General features: G+C 41.3%; 1 protein-coding gene across 1 annotated transcript; it reads right to left on the bottom strand.

Moving 5' to 3' along the window:
* Positions 1-1418: 1418 nt before the first annotated feature.
* Positions 1419-3678, bottom strand: LOC131946453 (spidroin-2-like). The gene is made up of 2 exons (XM_059307227.1): positions 3610-3678; positions 1419-3077 (listed from the first exon to the last, which is right to left on the bottom strand). The coding sequence occupies exons 1-2, from the start codon at positions 3676-3678 to the stop codon at positions 1419-1421; spliced, it is 1728 nt and encodes a 575-aa protein (XP_059163210.1).
* Positions 3679-19415: the final 15737 nt, after the last annotated feature.

The following is a 19415-nucleotide window of genomic DNA, read 5'->3' as shown; positions in this document are numbered from 1 at the left end:
CTTACCGTATCCTTGACCTTTACCATACCCCGATACTAACATCAAAACTGACGGGATAATACGATAGGCTTACTCTGTTCAGACTGAGTTTAAAAGGAAAGATACACTTCCTGTTGGGGGAAAATAAAACAGCGAATACAAAACCATCTCCTACACTTCACATAGTCCTAAGCTTTTGTTTTCCAAAGGATTAAAAAAAAATTAGCTGCATTTCTACGTTTAAGTCTCTACATTATGTAATAAACTACACGAACAGTAGTATTAAAGTACAACACATGAAATGATATTTTATGACACTGTATCTCTCTCCCCCCCCCCCCCACCACATATCAACGAGACAATCCAAAACAAGTTAATAAAAAGTCTAGTGACAATTTAAGCGCAATTTCCTTAATTAATTTTTTGTGACCGAACGAAAGCAGATTTTTGAAAACTTTCTTCGGCAATATTGTTCTAAATTATGGCAGGAATCGATTGGTAAATGTTTCAAGTCGCTAAGTGGTCTGGTTGCCGAGATATAGACCAAAAACTGCATTTTTTCGAGGTTTTTTGGCTTTTCCGGGAAATCCAGGAAGGAATTCCGGGAATTTTTTTGGCCCATAATCGTTCTCGGAACTTGCTTAACATATTTGCTTTGGAACTAGTCCTCGATATTGCTTCGTTGAGGAGGAGATACGACTTAAAGCTGCGGACACACATCCATCCATCCATCCATCCATCCATCCATCCATCCATCCATCCATCCATCCATCCATCCATCCATCCATCCATCCATCCATCCATCCATCCATCCATCCATCCATCCATCCATCCATCCATCCATCCATCCATCCATCCATCCATCCATCCATCCATCCATCCATCCATCCATCCATCCATCAATCCATCCATCCATTCATCCATCCAGAAATAACGAATTAATATTCGCAATTGTCAGTATGGAAATTGCGCTAAAAACATGGCCGTCTCAGTGAATCAACTCACATTAAAATATCATAAAAGTTACCATTTTATACCAGCAATAAAAATACATTCACATATTCGTTAGTTCTAATGTTTGTGTTTTTACAACCATAAGTCAATTAAATAAAAACAGAAAGTATTTTTTTAGACATTTCCTTTTATTTTGCCGTGAATCAAACCTTTAAAACGAAATGCTCGTGAAATAGAAAATAAAAGACAACCAATAAATACATAATTTGTATCTTTCTAAAAAATGTTTTACACATCGGACTAACTGAATCCCCATCGCAAAATTCTTGTTATAAATAATTTTAAAATAAAACATGTTAATGCACCTCAAACTGATTTTCATCCCTACACAACCCCCCCCCACCCCACCACCACCCCCACTTTCTAGAGAGATGTATGTGACTCCTAGCGAGATGTATGGGACCATATACTGTGTGACCCTGGGACTATATACCGTGGGACCCTGGGACCATATACCGTGTGACCCTGACTGGGACCATATACCGTGTGACCCTGGGACCATATACCGTGTGACCCTGACTGGGACCATATACCGTGTGACCCTGACTGGGACCATATACCGTGTGACCCTGGGACCATATACCGTGTGACCCTGGGACCATATACCGTGTGACCCTGGGACCATATACCGTGTGACCCTGGGACCATATACCGTGTGACCCTGACTGGGACCATATACCGTGTGACCCTGACTGGGACCATATACCGTGTGACCCTGGGACCATATACTGTGTGACCCTGGGACCATATACCGTGTGACCCTGACTGGGACCATATACCGTGTGACCCTGACTGAGACCATATACCGTGTGACCCTGACTGAGACCATATACCGTGTGACCCTGGGACCATATACCGTGGGACCGTGTGACCCTGGGACCATATACCGTGTGACCCTGACTGGGACCATATACCGTGTGACCCTGGGACCATATACCGTGTGACCCTGGGACCATATACCGTGTGACCCTGACTGGGACCATATACCGTGTAACCCTGGGACCATATACCGTGTGACCCTGGGACCATATACCGTGTGACCCTGACTGGGACCATATACCGTGTAACCCTGGGACCATATACTGTGTGACCCTGACTGGGGCCATATACCGTGTGACCCTGACTGGGACCATATACTGTGTGACCCTGGGACCATATACCGTGTGACCCTGGGACCATATACCGTGTGACCCTGGGACCATATACTGTGTGACCCTGGGACCATATACCGTGTGACCCTGACTGGGGCCATATACCGTGTGACCCTGACTGGGACCATATACTGTGTGACCCTGGGACCATATACCGTGTGACCCTGACTGGGACCATATACCGTGTGACCCTGACTGGGACCATATACCGTGTGACCCTGGGACCATATACCGTATGACCCTGGGAACATATACCGTGGGACCGTGTGACCCTGGGACCATATACCGTGTAACCCTGGGACCATATACCGTGTGACCCTGGGACCATATACTGTGTGACCCTGGGACCATATACCGTATGACCCTGGGACCATATACCGTGGGACCCTGGGACCATATACCGTGTGACCCTGGGACCATATACCGTGTGACCTTGGGACCATATACCGTGTGACCCTGGGACCATATACCGTGTGACCCTGACTGGGACCATATACCGTGTGACCCTGGGACCATATACCGTGGGACCCTGGGACCATATACCGTGTGACCCTGGGACCATATACCGTGGGACCCTGGGACCATATACCGTGTGACCCTGGGACCATATACCGTGTGACCTTGGGACCATATACCGTGTGACCGTGGGACCATATACCGTGGGACCCTGGGACCATATACCGTGGGACCGTGGGACCCTGGGACCATATACCGTGGGACCCTGACTGGGACTATATACCGTGTGACCCTGACTGGGACCATATACCGTGTGACCCTGGGACCATATACCGTGGGACCCTGGGACCATATACCGTGGGACCGTGGGACCCTGGGACCATATACCGTGGGACCCTGACTGGGACTATATACCGTGTGACCCTGACTGGGACCATATACCGTGTGACCCTGACTGGGACCATATACCGTGGGACCCTGGGACCATATACCGTGGGACCCTGACTGGGACTATATACCGTGTGACCCTGACTGGGACCATATACCGTGTGACCCTGACTGGGACCATATACCGTGTGACCCTGGGACCATATACCGTGTGACCCTGGGACCATATACCGTGTGACCCTGACTGGGACCATATACCGTGTGACCCTGAGTTCAATCGATAAAAAGAAATGGGGCGGTGAACTCCGTGATGAAGTTTTAGTCTTAGGTCTGGCTGGCTGGCTGCAGCTAAATGATGGATTGCTGATGGCTGTTTATGGCTGTTTGTATCTGGCTGTTTGTGGCTGTTTATGGCTGTGTGAGTGTCCGGCTGTTTCTGGCTGTTTGTGGCTGTCTATGGCTGTTTCTGGCTGTTTATGGCTGTGTGTAAGGCCATTTGTGGCTGTTTATGGCTGTTTGTGGCTGTCTATGGCTGTGTGTGTCAGGCCATTTGTGGCTGTTTATGGCTGTTTGTGGCTGTCTATGGCTGTCGCTGGCTGCCTATGGCAGACGTATCGATTACCGCAGACGACAGCCCGCGTGTGACTGACGACAAGACCCGCATCACGTGACTTGAGCCAGCAGCCGGCATCGTTTGCTGGCCCATTACGAAGGCGCGAGGCCGGTCGTGTGACGGGAAAAATCTGGCCAACAGCTGAGTTTGTCAAGCCGGCAAGTCGCGACCATTGGCAGTTCATATATTGGTTATCTGAAGGCAGGACTGTGTGGACGATTGTGTGGGGGTATGGTGTGAGCAGTCGCTACTTCATTGCCAGGTGAGTGTGTGAGAGGATGTGTGAATGTGCGTGAGAGATTGTGTGAATGTGTGAGATAAATAGTGTGAGTGTGTGTGTGTGTTAATGACTAACTACCGCCAACCTACGACAATTCGAGTACAGTCCGTACTTTTGGGAAGGCGTGGGCGATAGGATTTTTTATATGCTGGGCGGTATTAAAGTATACATATACATACATATTTAACGTAGTTATTATGATCAGACAGTTATAGAACAGCATCCAAGTCAAGGTCTATGTATAAAGGAAAAATTACATTCAATAGTGTCGAAATTTTATAGCAAGTTACATGTGCGTGTTACGATAATGAAGGGAAGTAACTGTCATTTAATGTTAACTATTTTTTCATTTGAATAAAACCTATTTTCATAATGATACATGTGTACCTTTTACAATCTATCTATCTATCTATATACTACTAAAACTCAAGTTTGTTTACATGTTTGAATATTTATTTATTGTTTTTTTTTGTTTTTCTGATTGACTATTGTAAATGGTTATACTCTATGTGGAGAGCTGTAAAATAGTATGCAGGTAGAGAACAATTTTTGTTTTCAGACAGACTGTTAATCACACATTTATTTAAAGACGTTAATTAATTTATTGATTTATTCATAGGTAGATTAACCACATTAATTTTAAAAGATTAGAAAAACGACTTGACTTGACGGAAAAGTGACGTCACATGATGTGTTTATTCTTTACATCAATAATGGCGGCCTATCGAAGAAGATTGTGTTCCCATTCCAATGTCAACGCGTTCTCAAGCTAATTTTCTGTCGGCTATAACTTTAACAATACGTCCGTTTGCTGTATTTATTACGTTCCAACACTTATATCAATTTTCAACTGTCTTTTTCATTTAGTTTTACGAAAAATTTCTCTAGATCTACACATCAGCTGTCGAAGGAAGAACAAGCGTCAAGTTGAAGTTATGAATCTAGATCTAGATCTAGATCTAAGTCACTAGACTTTACGTAAATTCTAGATCTAGACTTTAAATTCTACATCTAGAATCTATTTCAGGCCTTAATTATTTTATATAAATCTTTGTTTAGCTTCAATGATCATCTAATTCGAAAATACATGGGATGTATCTATCTAGGTTCGCGATCTAGATATAGTAGGATTACTCGCTAACTTGGAGGCGTGGTCGGCTGCTAACAACATTATGGCGTCCGGACCGGACGCATGACTTCCGACCATTTTTAGACCACGAGCAAAATGGCGGGTTAAACATGCTATAGGTGGCCAGGGCTAGATATGCCAGAAAAGCATTTTAAAATTTGCTTTGAAGAATGAAGGCTAAATTTTAAATCGGTGTCATTAAATTAATAGAAATTTTAAAAGGTCACCTGTGACGTGATATTATGTATGGATGACCCCGGAAACCCACAGTTATCTAACTAGATAACGGGTAGTCTAGCATACTAAAACTCAAGTTTGTTTACATGTTTGAATATTTTTTTTTTTTTTTGTTTGTCTGATTGACTACTGGAGAAAATCTACTCTATGTGTAGGGCTGTAAAATAGCCTGTAGGTAGAGAACAATTTTTCTTTTCAAACAGACTGTTAATCACAAATTTATTTAAAGACGTTAATTAATTAATTGATTTATTCATAGGTAGATTAACCACATTAATTTAAAATGTTTCAAACAATAGCTTTCTTTGACTGAATAGTGACGTCACTTGATTTGTTTACTTTTTAGTACAATAAAATGGCGGCTTCCATCATCGACTTTGTGGCCCATTCAAAAGTTTAACGCGTTATAAAGCTAATTTTCTGCCGGCTATAACTTTAACAATACGTCCGTTTGCTGTATTTATTACGTTTCAACACTATTATCAAAGTTTTAACACTTCTTTTTATTTTATTATACAATACATTTCTCTAGATCTACAGATCAGCTGTCGAAGGAAGAAAAAGTTATGAATGAATCTAGAATTCTAGATTTAGATCTAAATCTAGGTCACTAGACGTAAATTCTAGATCTAGAATCTATTTCAGGCCTTAATTATTTATATAAATCTTTTTTTAGCTTCAATGAATATCTAATTCGAGAATACATGGGATTGATCGATCTAGGTTCTAGATCTAGATATAGTAGGATTACTCGCTAACTTGGAGGCGTGGTCGGTTACTAACAACAATGGCGTCCGGACCGGGTGCATGACTTCCGACCATTTTTAGGCCATGTTTACCACGAGCAAAATGGCGGGTTTTCACGTTATATAAACATGCTATAGGTGGCCAGGGCTAGATATGCCAGAAAGGCATTTTAAAATTTGCTTTGGAGAATGAAGGCTAAATTTTGAAGTCGGTGTCATTAAAATTAATAGAACTTTTAAAAGGTCACCTGTGACGTCAGTATATGAAGGGATAGTGTGGTCAGACCCATGCTCAGCCGAAATCGGTGTTTTTAAAAGATAAAAAACGTCTTTTTGAATGTGGGGTCTGGTTATTTTGTGATGATAAGTCACCGACGTGATGTCATTTATGGATGACCCCCCAAACCCACAGTAATCCAAGGTATGACGGGAAAGTTTAGTGATAATAAAAATGGGGGGGGGGGGGGAGTATAATGATAAAACAGTCTCGTAGTTTTATATTATTTAAAAAAAATATATTTACATAACATTTAAACAAATGTCTTAACTACAGCCCCTTTTTAATGGTAAACACAATTTCTATTAAAACCATTTTCTGCACACAAGAAAATTGTCTTTTAATTACCTACAATAAATTAAAGACTACCAGTTTTTTTTTCTATTTAGCCTAAATAATTTTTTAACTGTGCCGAACATTTATAAAAATAATGTATTAAAATGTTTATGATTACAAGTTTTTAATCACACACACACACACACACAAAGAAACAACGAAGAAATTAACTGTACGAATCAAAAAATAGAAAATAGTGTGGCCATATTGAAAAAGTTTGGACGTCGTCGGGCGCTTCTCTAGTTATAAACTGACCAACAAACAATTACAAATAATCTTTTGGCCAGTATCGAAATACTGCTAAAGGTGGAGTATATTCACATCTATTTACTGTATGGGCGACCCATTAGTTATCTCAATCGTGGTACATTGTTATACTCGTAGAACAGATTTTCCTGCCCCCTTGTCTTAAGTGTATTTATAAAGCTTTAATTATAAATGTATATATATATATATATATATATATATATATATATATATATATATATATATATATATATATATATATATATATATATATATATATATATATATATATATATGTTAAAACCTTTTCCTAATGTGGCACGAATTGTAGAATGGCCAATCACAAGCATATAATAACTTATAATTCATTTAATTAATTTGAAGGTAACTACACACTTTGATTTTAAATTAATTACACTATTTGTTGACTCGTTCATTACATTTGATAACACGTTAATTACAACGTATGTTTTCCGGTTGAATTGATGACGCGCTAATTATATACACACACGTGCAGATCACGTGTTCAACTAAGATTTGTACTCACACATTACGTGTTACCGTTTTGTCTTGAGTCCGTTAGTAGGGTCACTCTCAAACTCAGAACCCTAGACTAAAGTCCCCCCCCCCCTTCCCCACCCCCACCCCCGCCCATTTAAAAAAAAAACCAGTCTATTCATTAAAGCCTTTTTAACGTTTTCTGCGAACTCCGTTATTCTATGACGGTTTAACTAGTAACACCATCATTCTCTAAAGGGTTATCGAACATTACTCTCACTCCCTTAAGGGTTAACGGTGGACCCACCCACTTCCTCAGGGGTTACCTAGCAACACTGTCTTTATTTACCTATGGCTGGCGTTTGAAAGCATCTACTTTTACATTTTGTTCACCGGTACTCGAGATCAACCTAAACGATAGTCGATTACTTCTGCTATGTCGATATTGGTAGCATTCTGGGTTATATTTAAACCAAAATATACTAAAAGACGGTACTCGAATCCGTCCAGTTCTAACGATACCAAAATATACTAAAAGACGGTACTCGAATCCGTCCAGTTCTAACGATACCAACACGAGCGGCGGATGTGTTCGATCCTGAGTATTGAAATCAATAAACAATAAACTCTACATCATCTTGTTAAAACTCATCATTGACATCATTTTATTTATTTCTAAAAAATTCATCATTAGACACAACGTTAAGCAGGAAGTCATCTACGCCATCTTACCTCGTTATAAAACACTGAGTTAGCAGTTTCAGTTTCATCTTATGTACTCTTGTCCCCCCTCCCCCAATATAGCTTTTTCTCCTAAAAAGGAACTTCCCTATACATACCTGCCTCATCGTATTAAAATAATGTGATTCCCCCCCCCTCCGCCCCCACTCTTACATCCCCACATTAAAAGCTCACCATCCTCCCTCCACACACATACACACACAGTCTCCATTAAGAGCTCCCCACATACACACAGTCCCCAGTGAAATATCTCCCCCCTCCCCCTCCCACTCCCCCCACACCCACCCACACACACACCCAGTGCCCAGTGAAATCTCACGATTAACCCTTTAAGATCCTATATCAGGCCGGCAGCCAATCAACATCCACGTCACGTGACCAATCAACCAATCAAACCAGGCCGGCAGTTCAAATAAAGCCGTCACTTCTGCAATCAGTGAAATACGAACTAGCTGTGGGACCAGCGAGGCATTTGACGGGAGTTCTCTCCCCTTATCAATCGTTTCATGTCTCACTCTGGGCAGGATATCTCATAAGGCTAGGCTATAGACCAGGGCGCGGCAGTCAGGGGAAGGGGGGGGGGGGGGAGATAGAAGCGTGCAGGAACTACTTAATTTCCTTAAATTCTAAAAGAATCCTTTAGAAAAGATCATATCAATTAATGGCATCGTTATTTTTTTTTTTAAATTTGCTGACTTGTTTTAAACAAACAACAGGTTCCCGAATTAGGCCTACAGTTTTGTCCGACCTCCGTTTTCCCTAGTAATGGCTGTCCGAGTGGGACAATTTCTGATCGGAGAATTGTCCGGATAGGACAGGACAATTTCCAGGCCGGGGAATTTTTCTTGCCCGTTTCTATAAATTTTTCCCTCAGATGACTTAAGCATATTTGTCTTTTGTTTTACTTGAGCGTTTAACAGTTCAGTCGTTTTCCATTTAGCGCTCGTGTTATTTCTCATTGCAGTTGTTTCCCTTGGATTGTTTCCCTTTAGCCGTTGGTTTCTTTCAACTTTTACGACTTAATCTAGCAGTCGTTTTGTTCCCTTTAACAGTTGAGTAATTTCCCTTTTAGCAATTTTTCTTAGAATAGTTCTTGCTGAACAATTTTGTACACAAAATATTATGAACTTAAAAAAAATTATTATGCTTTAACTTCTGTTTATTGATATAAATTAAAACATCAACTTTAACTCACTCAGTTAAAAAAATGATGGTCACTATTTCTCAATTTATTTATTCCAACATATTTAGCGAATTGATTATACACATGTCTTCTTATACACACGTTCTCAAATTTACAGGCTTACCTTCATACTAGACACATCGTCTCATATACTTCTGTTTACTTATTCTTGTACTTTTTTAGGGAAGATAAAAACTAAGCCGTCTAACTATATATATATATATATATATATATATATATATATATATATATATATATATATATATATATATATATATATATATATATATATATATATATATATATATATATATATATATATATATATAAACACTTTGACAAAGACTGAGTCCACGGCCCACACATTCGCAATACTAGTGCGTGCGATTAATGTCTAAAGTCGTTATTGATCCACCGCTCACTACAAAGACCCCTTATTTCTAATTTTAGACTGCCTCTAATCCGCACTTTGAATCTGTATAATGTCACTTGATTAAAAAAATTCTTGTTAGAAGCCACCAATATTGGATACAAAAGCCAACCAATCTAAACGAAAACAAGTTTAAAAGGTAGATCTAGATCCTGTCCGGGTAAGGTTGCTACTGTTTGATGTTGTATTCCTTTAACTGAGGATTTCATTAGCTGAAGTGTAAAAGCGTATGACATTAGCATATTTAATGAGGTTGGTACATTTTTGGTAAGAGTACAATAACCAGTCGCCATCACATGAAAGAACCTATTGAAGTCGAGGCTATTGTTTGTTGCTTTGTTCCGCTGCTTTATGCGATGGAGAAAAAGTTTTTAGTTTCCCCGTGGTGCTCGGGGATGTGGGGATTAAACGGGTCACGGGGGAGACACAATCAGAAGGTTATCACAATCAATAGGTCAACACAATCATTAGGTCAACACAATCATTAGGTCAATACAATCATTAGGCCAGCACAATCATTAGGTCAATACAATCATTAGGTCAATACAATCATTAGGTCAATACAATCATTAGGTCAATACAATCATTAGGTCAATACAATCATTAGGTCAATACAATCATTAGATTAACACAATCATTAGGTCAATACAATCATTAGGTTAATACAATCATTAGGTCAATACAATCATTAGGTCAATAAAATCATTAGATTAACACAATCATTAGGTCAATACAATCATTAGGTCAATACAATCATTAAATTAACACAATCATTAGGTCAATACAATCATTAGGTCAATACAATCATTAGGTCAATACAATCATTAGGTCAATACAATCATTAGGTCAACACAATCATTAGGTCAACACAATCATTAGGGCAACACAATCATTAGTTTAATACAATCATTAGGTAAATACAATCATTAGGTCAACACAATCATTAGGTCAATACAATTATTAGATTAACACAATCATTAGGTCAACACAATCATTAGCTTAACACAATCATTAGGTCAATACAATCATTAGGTCAATACAATCATTAGGTCAATACAATCATTAGGTCAATACAATCATTAGGTCAACACAATCATTAGGTCAACACAATCATTAGGGCAACACAATCATTAGGTCAATACAATCATTAGGTAAATACAATCATTAGGTCAACACAATTATTAGGTCAACACAATCATTAGGTCAACACAATCATTAGGTCGACACAATCATTAGGAAAACACAATCGACATTTGAGTTAACGCAATCATTAGGGCAACACAATCATTGGGGCAACACAATCATTGGGGCAACATTTGAGTCAACACAATAATAGGGTCAATACAATCATTAGGTCAACGCAATCATTAGGTCAACACAATCATTAGGTCGACACAATCATTAGGAAAACACAATCGACATTTGAGTTAACGCAATCATTAGGGCAACACAATCATTGGGGCAACACAATCATTGGGGCAACATTTGAGTCAACACAATAATAGGGTCAATACAATCATTAGGTCAACGCAATCATTAGGTCAACACAATCATTAGGTCAACACAATCATTAGGTCAATACAATCATTAGGTCAACGCAATCATTAGGTCAACACAATCATTAGGCCAACACAATCGTTAGGTCGACACAATCATTAGGAAAACACAATCGACATTAGAGTTAACACAATCATTAGTCAACATTCGAGTCAACACAATAATAGGGTCAATACAATCATTAGGTCGGCACAATCATTAGGTCAGCACAATCATTAGGTCGACACAATCAATTAACCTACATTAACACCACCAAGAGTATACAACCGCAAACAATAAAGGCACAAAAAACGCGATTGTGATGTAAAAACAAGATTTAACTTTGGCAAATGGCACCTGAGCAGTAGATCGATATTGATAAAATATTAGCTCACACGGTGTAAACCTGAATCGATGAGTACATTCAAAAAGTTGTTTCATCACAGTTATGGGTGGAGGAGGGACTAGTGCGAGACAGACGATCACAAACGTAAACATTGGGGTCACATTTGGTTTGGGACTGGTGTTTATGGGTGTTTATATGTGTGCGTATGTAGTTGTGTGTGTGTGCGCGTGTGTGTGTGTTTATATGTGTGTGTGCGCGCGTGTGTGTGTGTATGTGTGCGTGTGTGTAGGTGTGTGTGTTCCCCTGCCTGGTGCATGAGGGTTGTTTTTGTTAACTGCAATGTTGGATGATTACTCACAACAACCAGCCCCACCCCCATGCCCCACCCCCCTGTGGATGATTACTCACAACAACCAGCACCCCCACCCTGTGCCCCACCCCACCAGCTCCGCCCCTCAGCCATCCCATAAATCGATCCCACAACGCCTTTGTTCGTCAACAACTTTCGCTACAATATCCGCTATCTAACATCGATACTAGTTCGATATTTTATCAATTGATCTCTGGGCGTGTTCAAACACCAGTGACGTCATTGGGTGGGAACTTTCTTCTGTCAGTCTGTCAGTCTGTCAGTCTGTCAGTCTGTCAGTCTGTCAGTCTGTCAGTCTGTCAGTCTGTCAGTCTGTCAGTCTGTCAGTCTGTCAGTCTGTCAGTCTGTCAGTCTGTCAGTCTGTCAGTCTGTCAGTCAATCAGTCAATCAGTCAGTCAGTCAGTCTGTCAGTCTGTCACTCAGTCTGTCAGTCTGTCAGTCTGTCAGTCTGTCTATCTGTATGTCAGTCTGTCAGTCTGTCAGTCAGTCAGTCTGTCAGTCTGTCAGTCTGTCTATCTGTCTATCTGTATGTCAGTCTGTCAGTCTGTCAGTCTGTCAGTCTGTCAGTCAGTCAGTCTGTCAGTCTGTCAGTCTGTCAGTCTGTCAGTCTGTCAGTCTGTCAGTCTGTCAGTCTGTCAGTCTGTCAGTCTGTCAGTCTGTCAGTCTGTCAGTCTGTCTGTCTGTCTGTCTATCTGTCTGTCTATCACACGTAGATCAACTCGTTCTCGAACGATGACATTGAACTTGGAATCTGTGGGACAACTTGGCATTTGACATTTGACAATTTTCCCCTCAGGGTGTTCGTCCAATGTTTGCCTGTCAATTGCCTGCTGTTTTGTGGCATGTCACATCTCGTGGTGAGAGCTTTTGTCTGGCCATCTATCTAAAGAATTGCTACTTGGCATTTATTTCGGAAAAAGCTTGGCATATGCCATTTTCTGATATTGTAATGTCAATTTCCAAAATAAAACGCCAATTGTTTGCTTCTGAAAAATTAATCCATCTCTTATCCCAGCTGACTGGAGTTTATAAACAAGTAAATTAACTTTCGAGTTGAAATGTATTGCTTCATCAGACGTACGCTTAAGTTTTATTGTTGCTAACTAATCAATAACGCAATGAAGCGTGGAGGTATTGCAGTGGGGATTTTCTTAACCTAAGCGGTGGAAGGTTTTCTTGACGCTTGCCTGAGCTAACTGCCTGAGCTAACTGCCCAGGGGACACTCTGATCACAGCTCAACAACTTTGTCAACAGCAAACCGTCAACGGCCCACTGGAGTTGTAAGATGAAACAATAAATGTGCAAGGATTGTTTTCATAACTTGTGGACTTAAATTATTCATCATGGAAAAAACGCGGTGTTGACAAAAACAAGTTCATAAAAAGTCTAGTGACAATTTAAGCGCAATTTCCTTAATTAATTTTTTGTGACCGAACGAAAGGATATTTTTGAAAACTTTCTTCGGCAATATTGTTCTAAATTATGGCAGAAATCGATTGGTAAATGTTTCAAGTCGCTAAGTGGTCTGGTTGCCGAGGTATGGGCCAAAAACGGCATTTTTTCGAGTTTTTTTTGGCTTTTCCGGGAAATCCAGGAAGGAATTCCGGGAATTTTTTTGGCCCACAATCATCCTCGGAACTTGCTTAACATATTTGCTTTTGGAACTAGTCCTCGATATTGCTTCGTTGAGGAGGAGATACGACTTAAAGCTGCGGACACACACCCATTGCGGACACACATCCATCCAGAAATGACGAGTTAATAATCGCAATTCCTGTAAGGAAATTGCGCTAAAAAGTATGCCATTATTTCTTGTTTGTGAACTTTGTATCGGCAGGTTCACATTTTTATAGGATCGGAAAGTTTCTGTTGTCGTATTGTCTTTATGTTTTTAGGCCGAAAGTATCGAGCCAACATTTAGCACCTAGGTTTAGAACGGAAGTATGGAACAAATATATAGAACAAAAGTATAGAACTTACATAAAGAACAAAAGAACATATATCAAGAACAAAAGAACAGATTATATATCAAGAACAAAAGTACAGAACATACATCAAGAACAAAAGTATAGAACATACACCAAGAACAAAAGTAAATTACATATATCAAGAACAAAAGTATTGAACATATATCAAGAACAAAAGTACAGAACATACATCAAGAACAAAATTATAGAACATACACCTAAAACAAAAGTATACTTAGAAGAGAATAAGAGCAAATATGCAGCAACATGGATTCTGTGGATTTTGTATTTGCCTTGTCGATTACGATATGCTGCATGTATTGATCGTCGTTTCGATACCTGGTTGAAGAAACGTTTTTTTGCATGACGGGGATATTAGATAGCTGTACAACCCCCCTCCCCGCCGCGCACCAACCCTATACTCACGTCTCTCGGCACGCCCCACCCCCGGGAACGCCAACCCATAACTCCCACGTGAGTCCAACCCCGGCACGCCAACCCCACACAGAGTCGAGTAGACGCCAGCACAAAGAAGCAGGAAGTACTCATTAAGACGGCCAATGTTTTCAAATGTTGAAACTTTAGCGCGCTTGTACCAATCGATTTATTGGGGGCTCGCCAAAAAAACCCAAACAATGTCTATTCCAGCATGAATGGACTTGAACGAAATGTAACCCCTTTAACCGTAAAGACGCGAACCTATGGGGTGGGGTGGGGTCTATGGAGGGTCTGTCAAGCGATGACATAAGAATAGGAAACTAGGACAGGAAGTTGGTGTCACGGTTCATTAAGTTTAAAATAAATGAGCCGTTTTATAAGTCGCTATACAATTGCTCAGTTCGATGAAAAAGAAAAAAATCCTTTTCGTAAAAGAAAGAAAGCCGATCGGTTAGGTAAAAATTGGGTTTAATTTATGGATAATGATGTATCGGGTAGGTTTAATTTATGGATAATGATGTATCAGGTAGGTTTAATTTATGGATAATGATGTACCGGGTAGGTTTAATTTATGGATAATGATGTATCGGGTAGGTTTAATTTATGGATGATGATGTATCGGGTAGGTTTAATTTATGGATAATGATGTATCGGGTAGGTTTAATTTATGGATAATGATATATCGGGTAGGTTTAATTTATGGATAATGATGTATCGGGTAGGTTTAATTTATGGATAATGATGTACCTAGATAATGAACGAGTTTAGGTTAAGTAAAAGATAGTTTGAGACTGGATGCTGGGGTCTAGTTAGGGCTATTGTTTAGTTAAATGTTAGTTTTAAAAAAATCTGATTTGCATAGATTCGTTTTATACATATGAATAGTTTTTAAATTGGTGAGTTCTTTTTTTTTAAATTTATTGAACGATGAACTAGACATGGGTAGCTATTTGCATCTGAAAGAAATATGCCAATCTCTTGAATGGAAAATCGATGAAATCGCTACCTCATTAATTTACTCAGCGGTGTTTAATTAATTACATGCGCAGTCAGTGTCCATTGTTGTGTTGTGGCTGTTTCTATTACACAGTTCAGGTGAGCTCAATCTGGCTTGGGTGTCGGAGACAACTTGACAGTCAGAAAAAACTTGACAGTCAGAGACAACTTGACAGTCAGAAAAAACTTGACAGTCAGAGACAACTTGACAGTCAGAAAAAACTTGACAGTCAGAGACAACTTGACAGTCAGAAAAAACTTGACAGTCAGAGACAACTTGACAGTCAGAAAAAACTTGACAGTCAGAGACAACTTGACAGTCAGAAAAAACTTGACAGTCAGAGACAACTTGACAGTCAGAAAAAACTTGACAGTCAGAGACAACTTGTCGGAGACAACTTGACAGTCAGAAAAAACTTGACAGAGACAACTTGACAGTCAGAGACAACTTGACAGTCAGAGACAACTTGACAGTCAGAGACAACTTGTCAGTCAGAGACAACTTGTCAGAGACAACTTGACAGAGACAACTTGTCAGTCAGAGACAACTTGTCAGAGACAACTTGTCAGAGACAACTTGTCAGTCAGAGACAACTTGTCAGAGACAACTTGTCAGTCAGAGACAACTTGTCAGAGACAACTTGACAGAGACAACTTGTCAGTCAGAGACAACTTGTCAGAGACAACTTGTCAGAGACAACTTGTCAGTCAGAGACAACTTGTCAGAGACAACTTGTCAGTCAGAGACAACTTGTCAGATACAACTTGACAGAGACAACTTGACATAGACTACTTGACAGAGACAACTTGACAGAGACAACTTGACAGTCAGAGACAACTTGACAGTCAGAGACAACGAGACAGTCAGAGACAACTTGACAGAGACAACTTGTCAGTCAGAGAGAACTTGACAGGGACAACTTGACAGTCAGAAAAAAACTTGACAGTCAGAAAAAACTTGACAGTCAGAGACAACTTGTCAGAGACAACTTGACAGTCAGAAAAAACTTGACAGAGACAACTTGACAGAGACAATTTGACAGTCAGAGACAACTTGACAGGGACAACTTGACAGAGACAACTTGACAGAGACAACTTGACAGTCAGAGACAACTTGACAGGGACAACTTGACAGTCAGAGACAACTTGACAGAGACTACTTGACAGAGACAACTTGACAGAGACAACTTGACAAAGAAAATTTGACAGAGAAAACTTGACAGAGACAACTTGACAGACAACTTGACAGAGACAACTTAATAAGTTAGAGACAAAAGAGACAATCTACCTACAAACGTCCCAAACACAAGGACCATGCAGATTATTTCTTGTTCCGCCTACGACTTTAAGGCGTGCAAGTTTTTAATTGCCTAGTATGACTGTTCATGTCGTCGTCCCCACAAAAAGACAAGTTTGATTGTGTACCATTGAGCTTTGTGTGTCTGGTATGTGTCAGTTCTCAACACAGGCATAGATATGTAACCGTATGTATATTCATTGTCAGGTGATCTGGGCAGGACTTTCGCTTACAGGTTTGTATGTGGTAACGTTATGTATGCATGTACATTTCGGGTGTTCAGGTTCGTTCGTTTGTACGTATGTATGTGTACAATGTGGATGTTTAGGTTTTTGTGTGGTGACCGTATGTATGTATGTATGTACATTATGGGTGTTTAGGCGTGTGTATGTGTTTCGTATGTTTGTATGTGTTTGATATGTGTATGTTTTTCGTATGTGTGTATGTGTTTTGTATGTGTGGGTGTGTTTCTTATATGTGTGTATGTGTTTCGTATGTGCGTGTATGTGTTTTGTATGGGAATGTTTTTCGTATGTGCGTATGTGTTTTATATGTGTGTGTATGTGTTTCATACATTTGTGTATGTGTTTCGTATGTGTGTGTATGTCTTTCGAATGTGTGGGTGTGTTTCTTATATGTGTGTATGTGTTTTGTATGTGTTTCGTATGTGTTTCGTATGTGTGTGTGTTTCGTATGTGTGTGTGTGTGTTTCGTATGTGTGTGTGTGTTTCGTATGTGTGTGTGTGTGTGTGTTTCGTATGTGTGTGTCTATAGTAGAGTTCACGCACTCGTAGATGAAACTTGAGTTAAATATTTTTATTTCATTAAGCTCAGTTATCTTACTTGAATATAACGGAATTTTTGCGGGACTGTAACGTGACACTTATGTGACAGTTATGTTCTCTAATGAAATTGAAAGGATTCCCCCCCTTATACACACTTTAATCATTTGAATTCATGTTTTGTATATTCTCATCGTCTTATTGGCTTTGATATGTTGAAAGTTTAAATTTGTTTCAACCATTTCAGGTTTGTAACTAAAGACCTGTGCCAGCCTGACTTGTGACTTCCCATCTACCGTCCAGGTAAAGACCTAGGTAGGCCTGACCTGTGACTTCCCATCTACCGTCCAGGTAAAGACCTAGGTCAGCCTGACCTGTGACTTCCCATCCACCGTCCAGGTAAAGATGTGAGTGACCGATGGAGCCCAAATCTAAAGACGCCCCCAGCCCGCGCCACCCCGTCCCCTATTCCTTCCACTATGACGGTGCCAACTACGAGGACTGTAGCGACGAGCTCACCCCGGACCAGTACGTCAACCTCATCCTGGCCACGGACGGGCTGTTGGACGAGGACGGATCCGACGCTGATGACGTCATGCCGGACACTCTGGACGATGACGTCAGTCCCGACTCTGTAGCGTGCAACGAGCCGGACGAGCCAGAGGTCAAGCACGAGCCGAAGATTCGTTTCTCGCCGCTCGTGCCAAACGAGCCTGTCAACTTTCTTCAGGTGACCCACACCGACCTGGGGGACAGGCGCATCACCCACACCCAGACGGTGCCAGAACTTCTGGTCAGGCTGCCCTCCCTAGACGAGCCGGTCATCAACCCCGTGCCCTGCGACTCGGATCTCTACAACAAGTGGGCCCGGCTCCCCCGTAGTGACGTCATCCCCAGAAGTCCCATCCGACCTATCACCGTCTCGGCCAAAAGCTGGGCCATCGCTCAAAACTTGCAGACGACATCAACGTCAGATCCCGCGGCATCCTTACCTCCCTTTAAACCCTCCGGCATCAACCCGGCGGAAGTAGACTGCAAGTCTCTGGACGGCATCATCGACCACTACAACCAGCTGTTCCCGACCACCCCAGACTTCACCCCCAAACCTGCAAACAAAGCGCCTTCACAAAAAACAAAAGAGACCAAATTCGCTGACAGTGAAGCGACTCCAACGAAGGAGAGTTCCTCACTCAACTCGGCACCCAAAACAAAAACCTCCCCCACCCCAGCGGGTCCCATCGCTGACCCACCCACGCAACTCACGGCCGTCAGAAAACCGGTCGTTCAACCGGCGCTTCACCAGACCGGCACGGCTAGCATCGACTGGCCGCCGGCGTTAAAACAGCCGGACAACCAGTTAAAATCCAACAAATATTGGTCGTGGCGCCCGAAGGTCAACGGTCACACGTCCAAGAGTTCCAGAACCCAGGCGCCCGTCCAGCTTGGCAAGCTGGAACCCACCAGAAAGCTCCAGCACAAGGAACATAAAAGTAAAAACTCCTCAACGAAAAACGGGATTAGTATTAACGGCCGGCTCTTCGACGCCCTGGCTAACACCGGAAGTGACGTCAAGTACAGAACGACCTTGGCGCCAGGAGGCGTGAACCACCAGTCACGTGATTCAGCGGACAATGACGTCAACAGTTCTAGAGGTAAACCTGGCAACCTGCGCGGCGCCCTGTTTGTCAGTGGCGCCGGGGGGGCCGGGGGGTCGAGTTTAAAAAGTGGCCAGGTGAAGTACGACATGCCAGATTTGTCTCCTGTTGCTTCGCTGGACTCTCAAGGACACAAGGAACCTTCAGCAGCCTTCGACCTTCACCCCGCGGCACAAAATAATTTCTTAAAACGGGGCTCGAACCCTCGCGGTCGGCCGACGCCACGACAGAAAAATAAATTTGGCGGGAACGTGGAGCAGAAGTCGCCGCTTGACAGCGTCTTGACCACAAGGTCACAACAAACTGTCCGAAGGTCATCGACCA

The sequence above is a fragment of the Physella acuta genome, unplaced genomic scaffold (assembly GCF_028476545.2).
Source record: "Physella acuta isolate Inbredline_101_S28 unplaced genomic scaffold, ASM2847654v3 ptg000561l, whole genome shotgun sequence".
Taxonomy (NCBI): domain Eukaryota; kingdom Metazoa; phylum Mollusca; class Gastropoda; family Physidae; genus Physella; species Physella acuta.
The sequence above is the reverse complement of the archived record's forward strand: the minus strand, read 5'-3'. Positions and strand labels throughout refer to the sequence as shown.

Excerpts from the sequence above, each read along its gene's own strand:
- LOC131946453 (XM_059307227.1), bottom strand. The coding sequence starts at position 3,678 with ATGCCGGCTGCTGGCTCAAGTCACGTGATGCGGGTCTTGTCGTCAGTC. Across the intron at positions 3,078-3,609 it reads CACGCGGGCTGTCGTCTGCG|GGTCCCACGGTATATGGTCC; the intron begins GTAATCGATACG and ends ATATGGTCCCAG.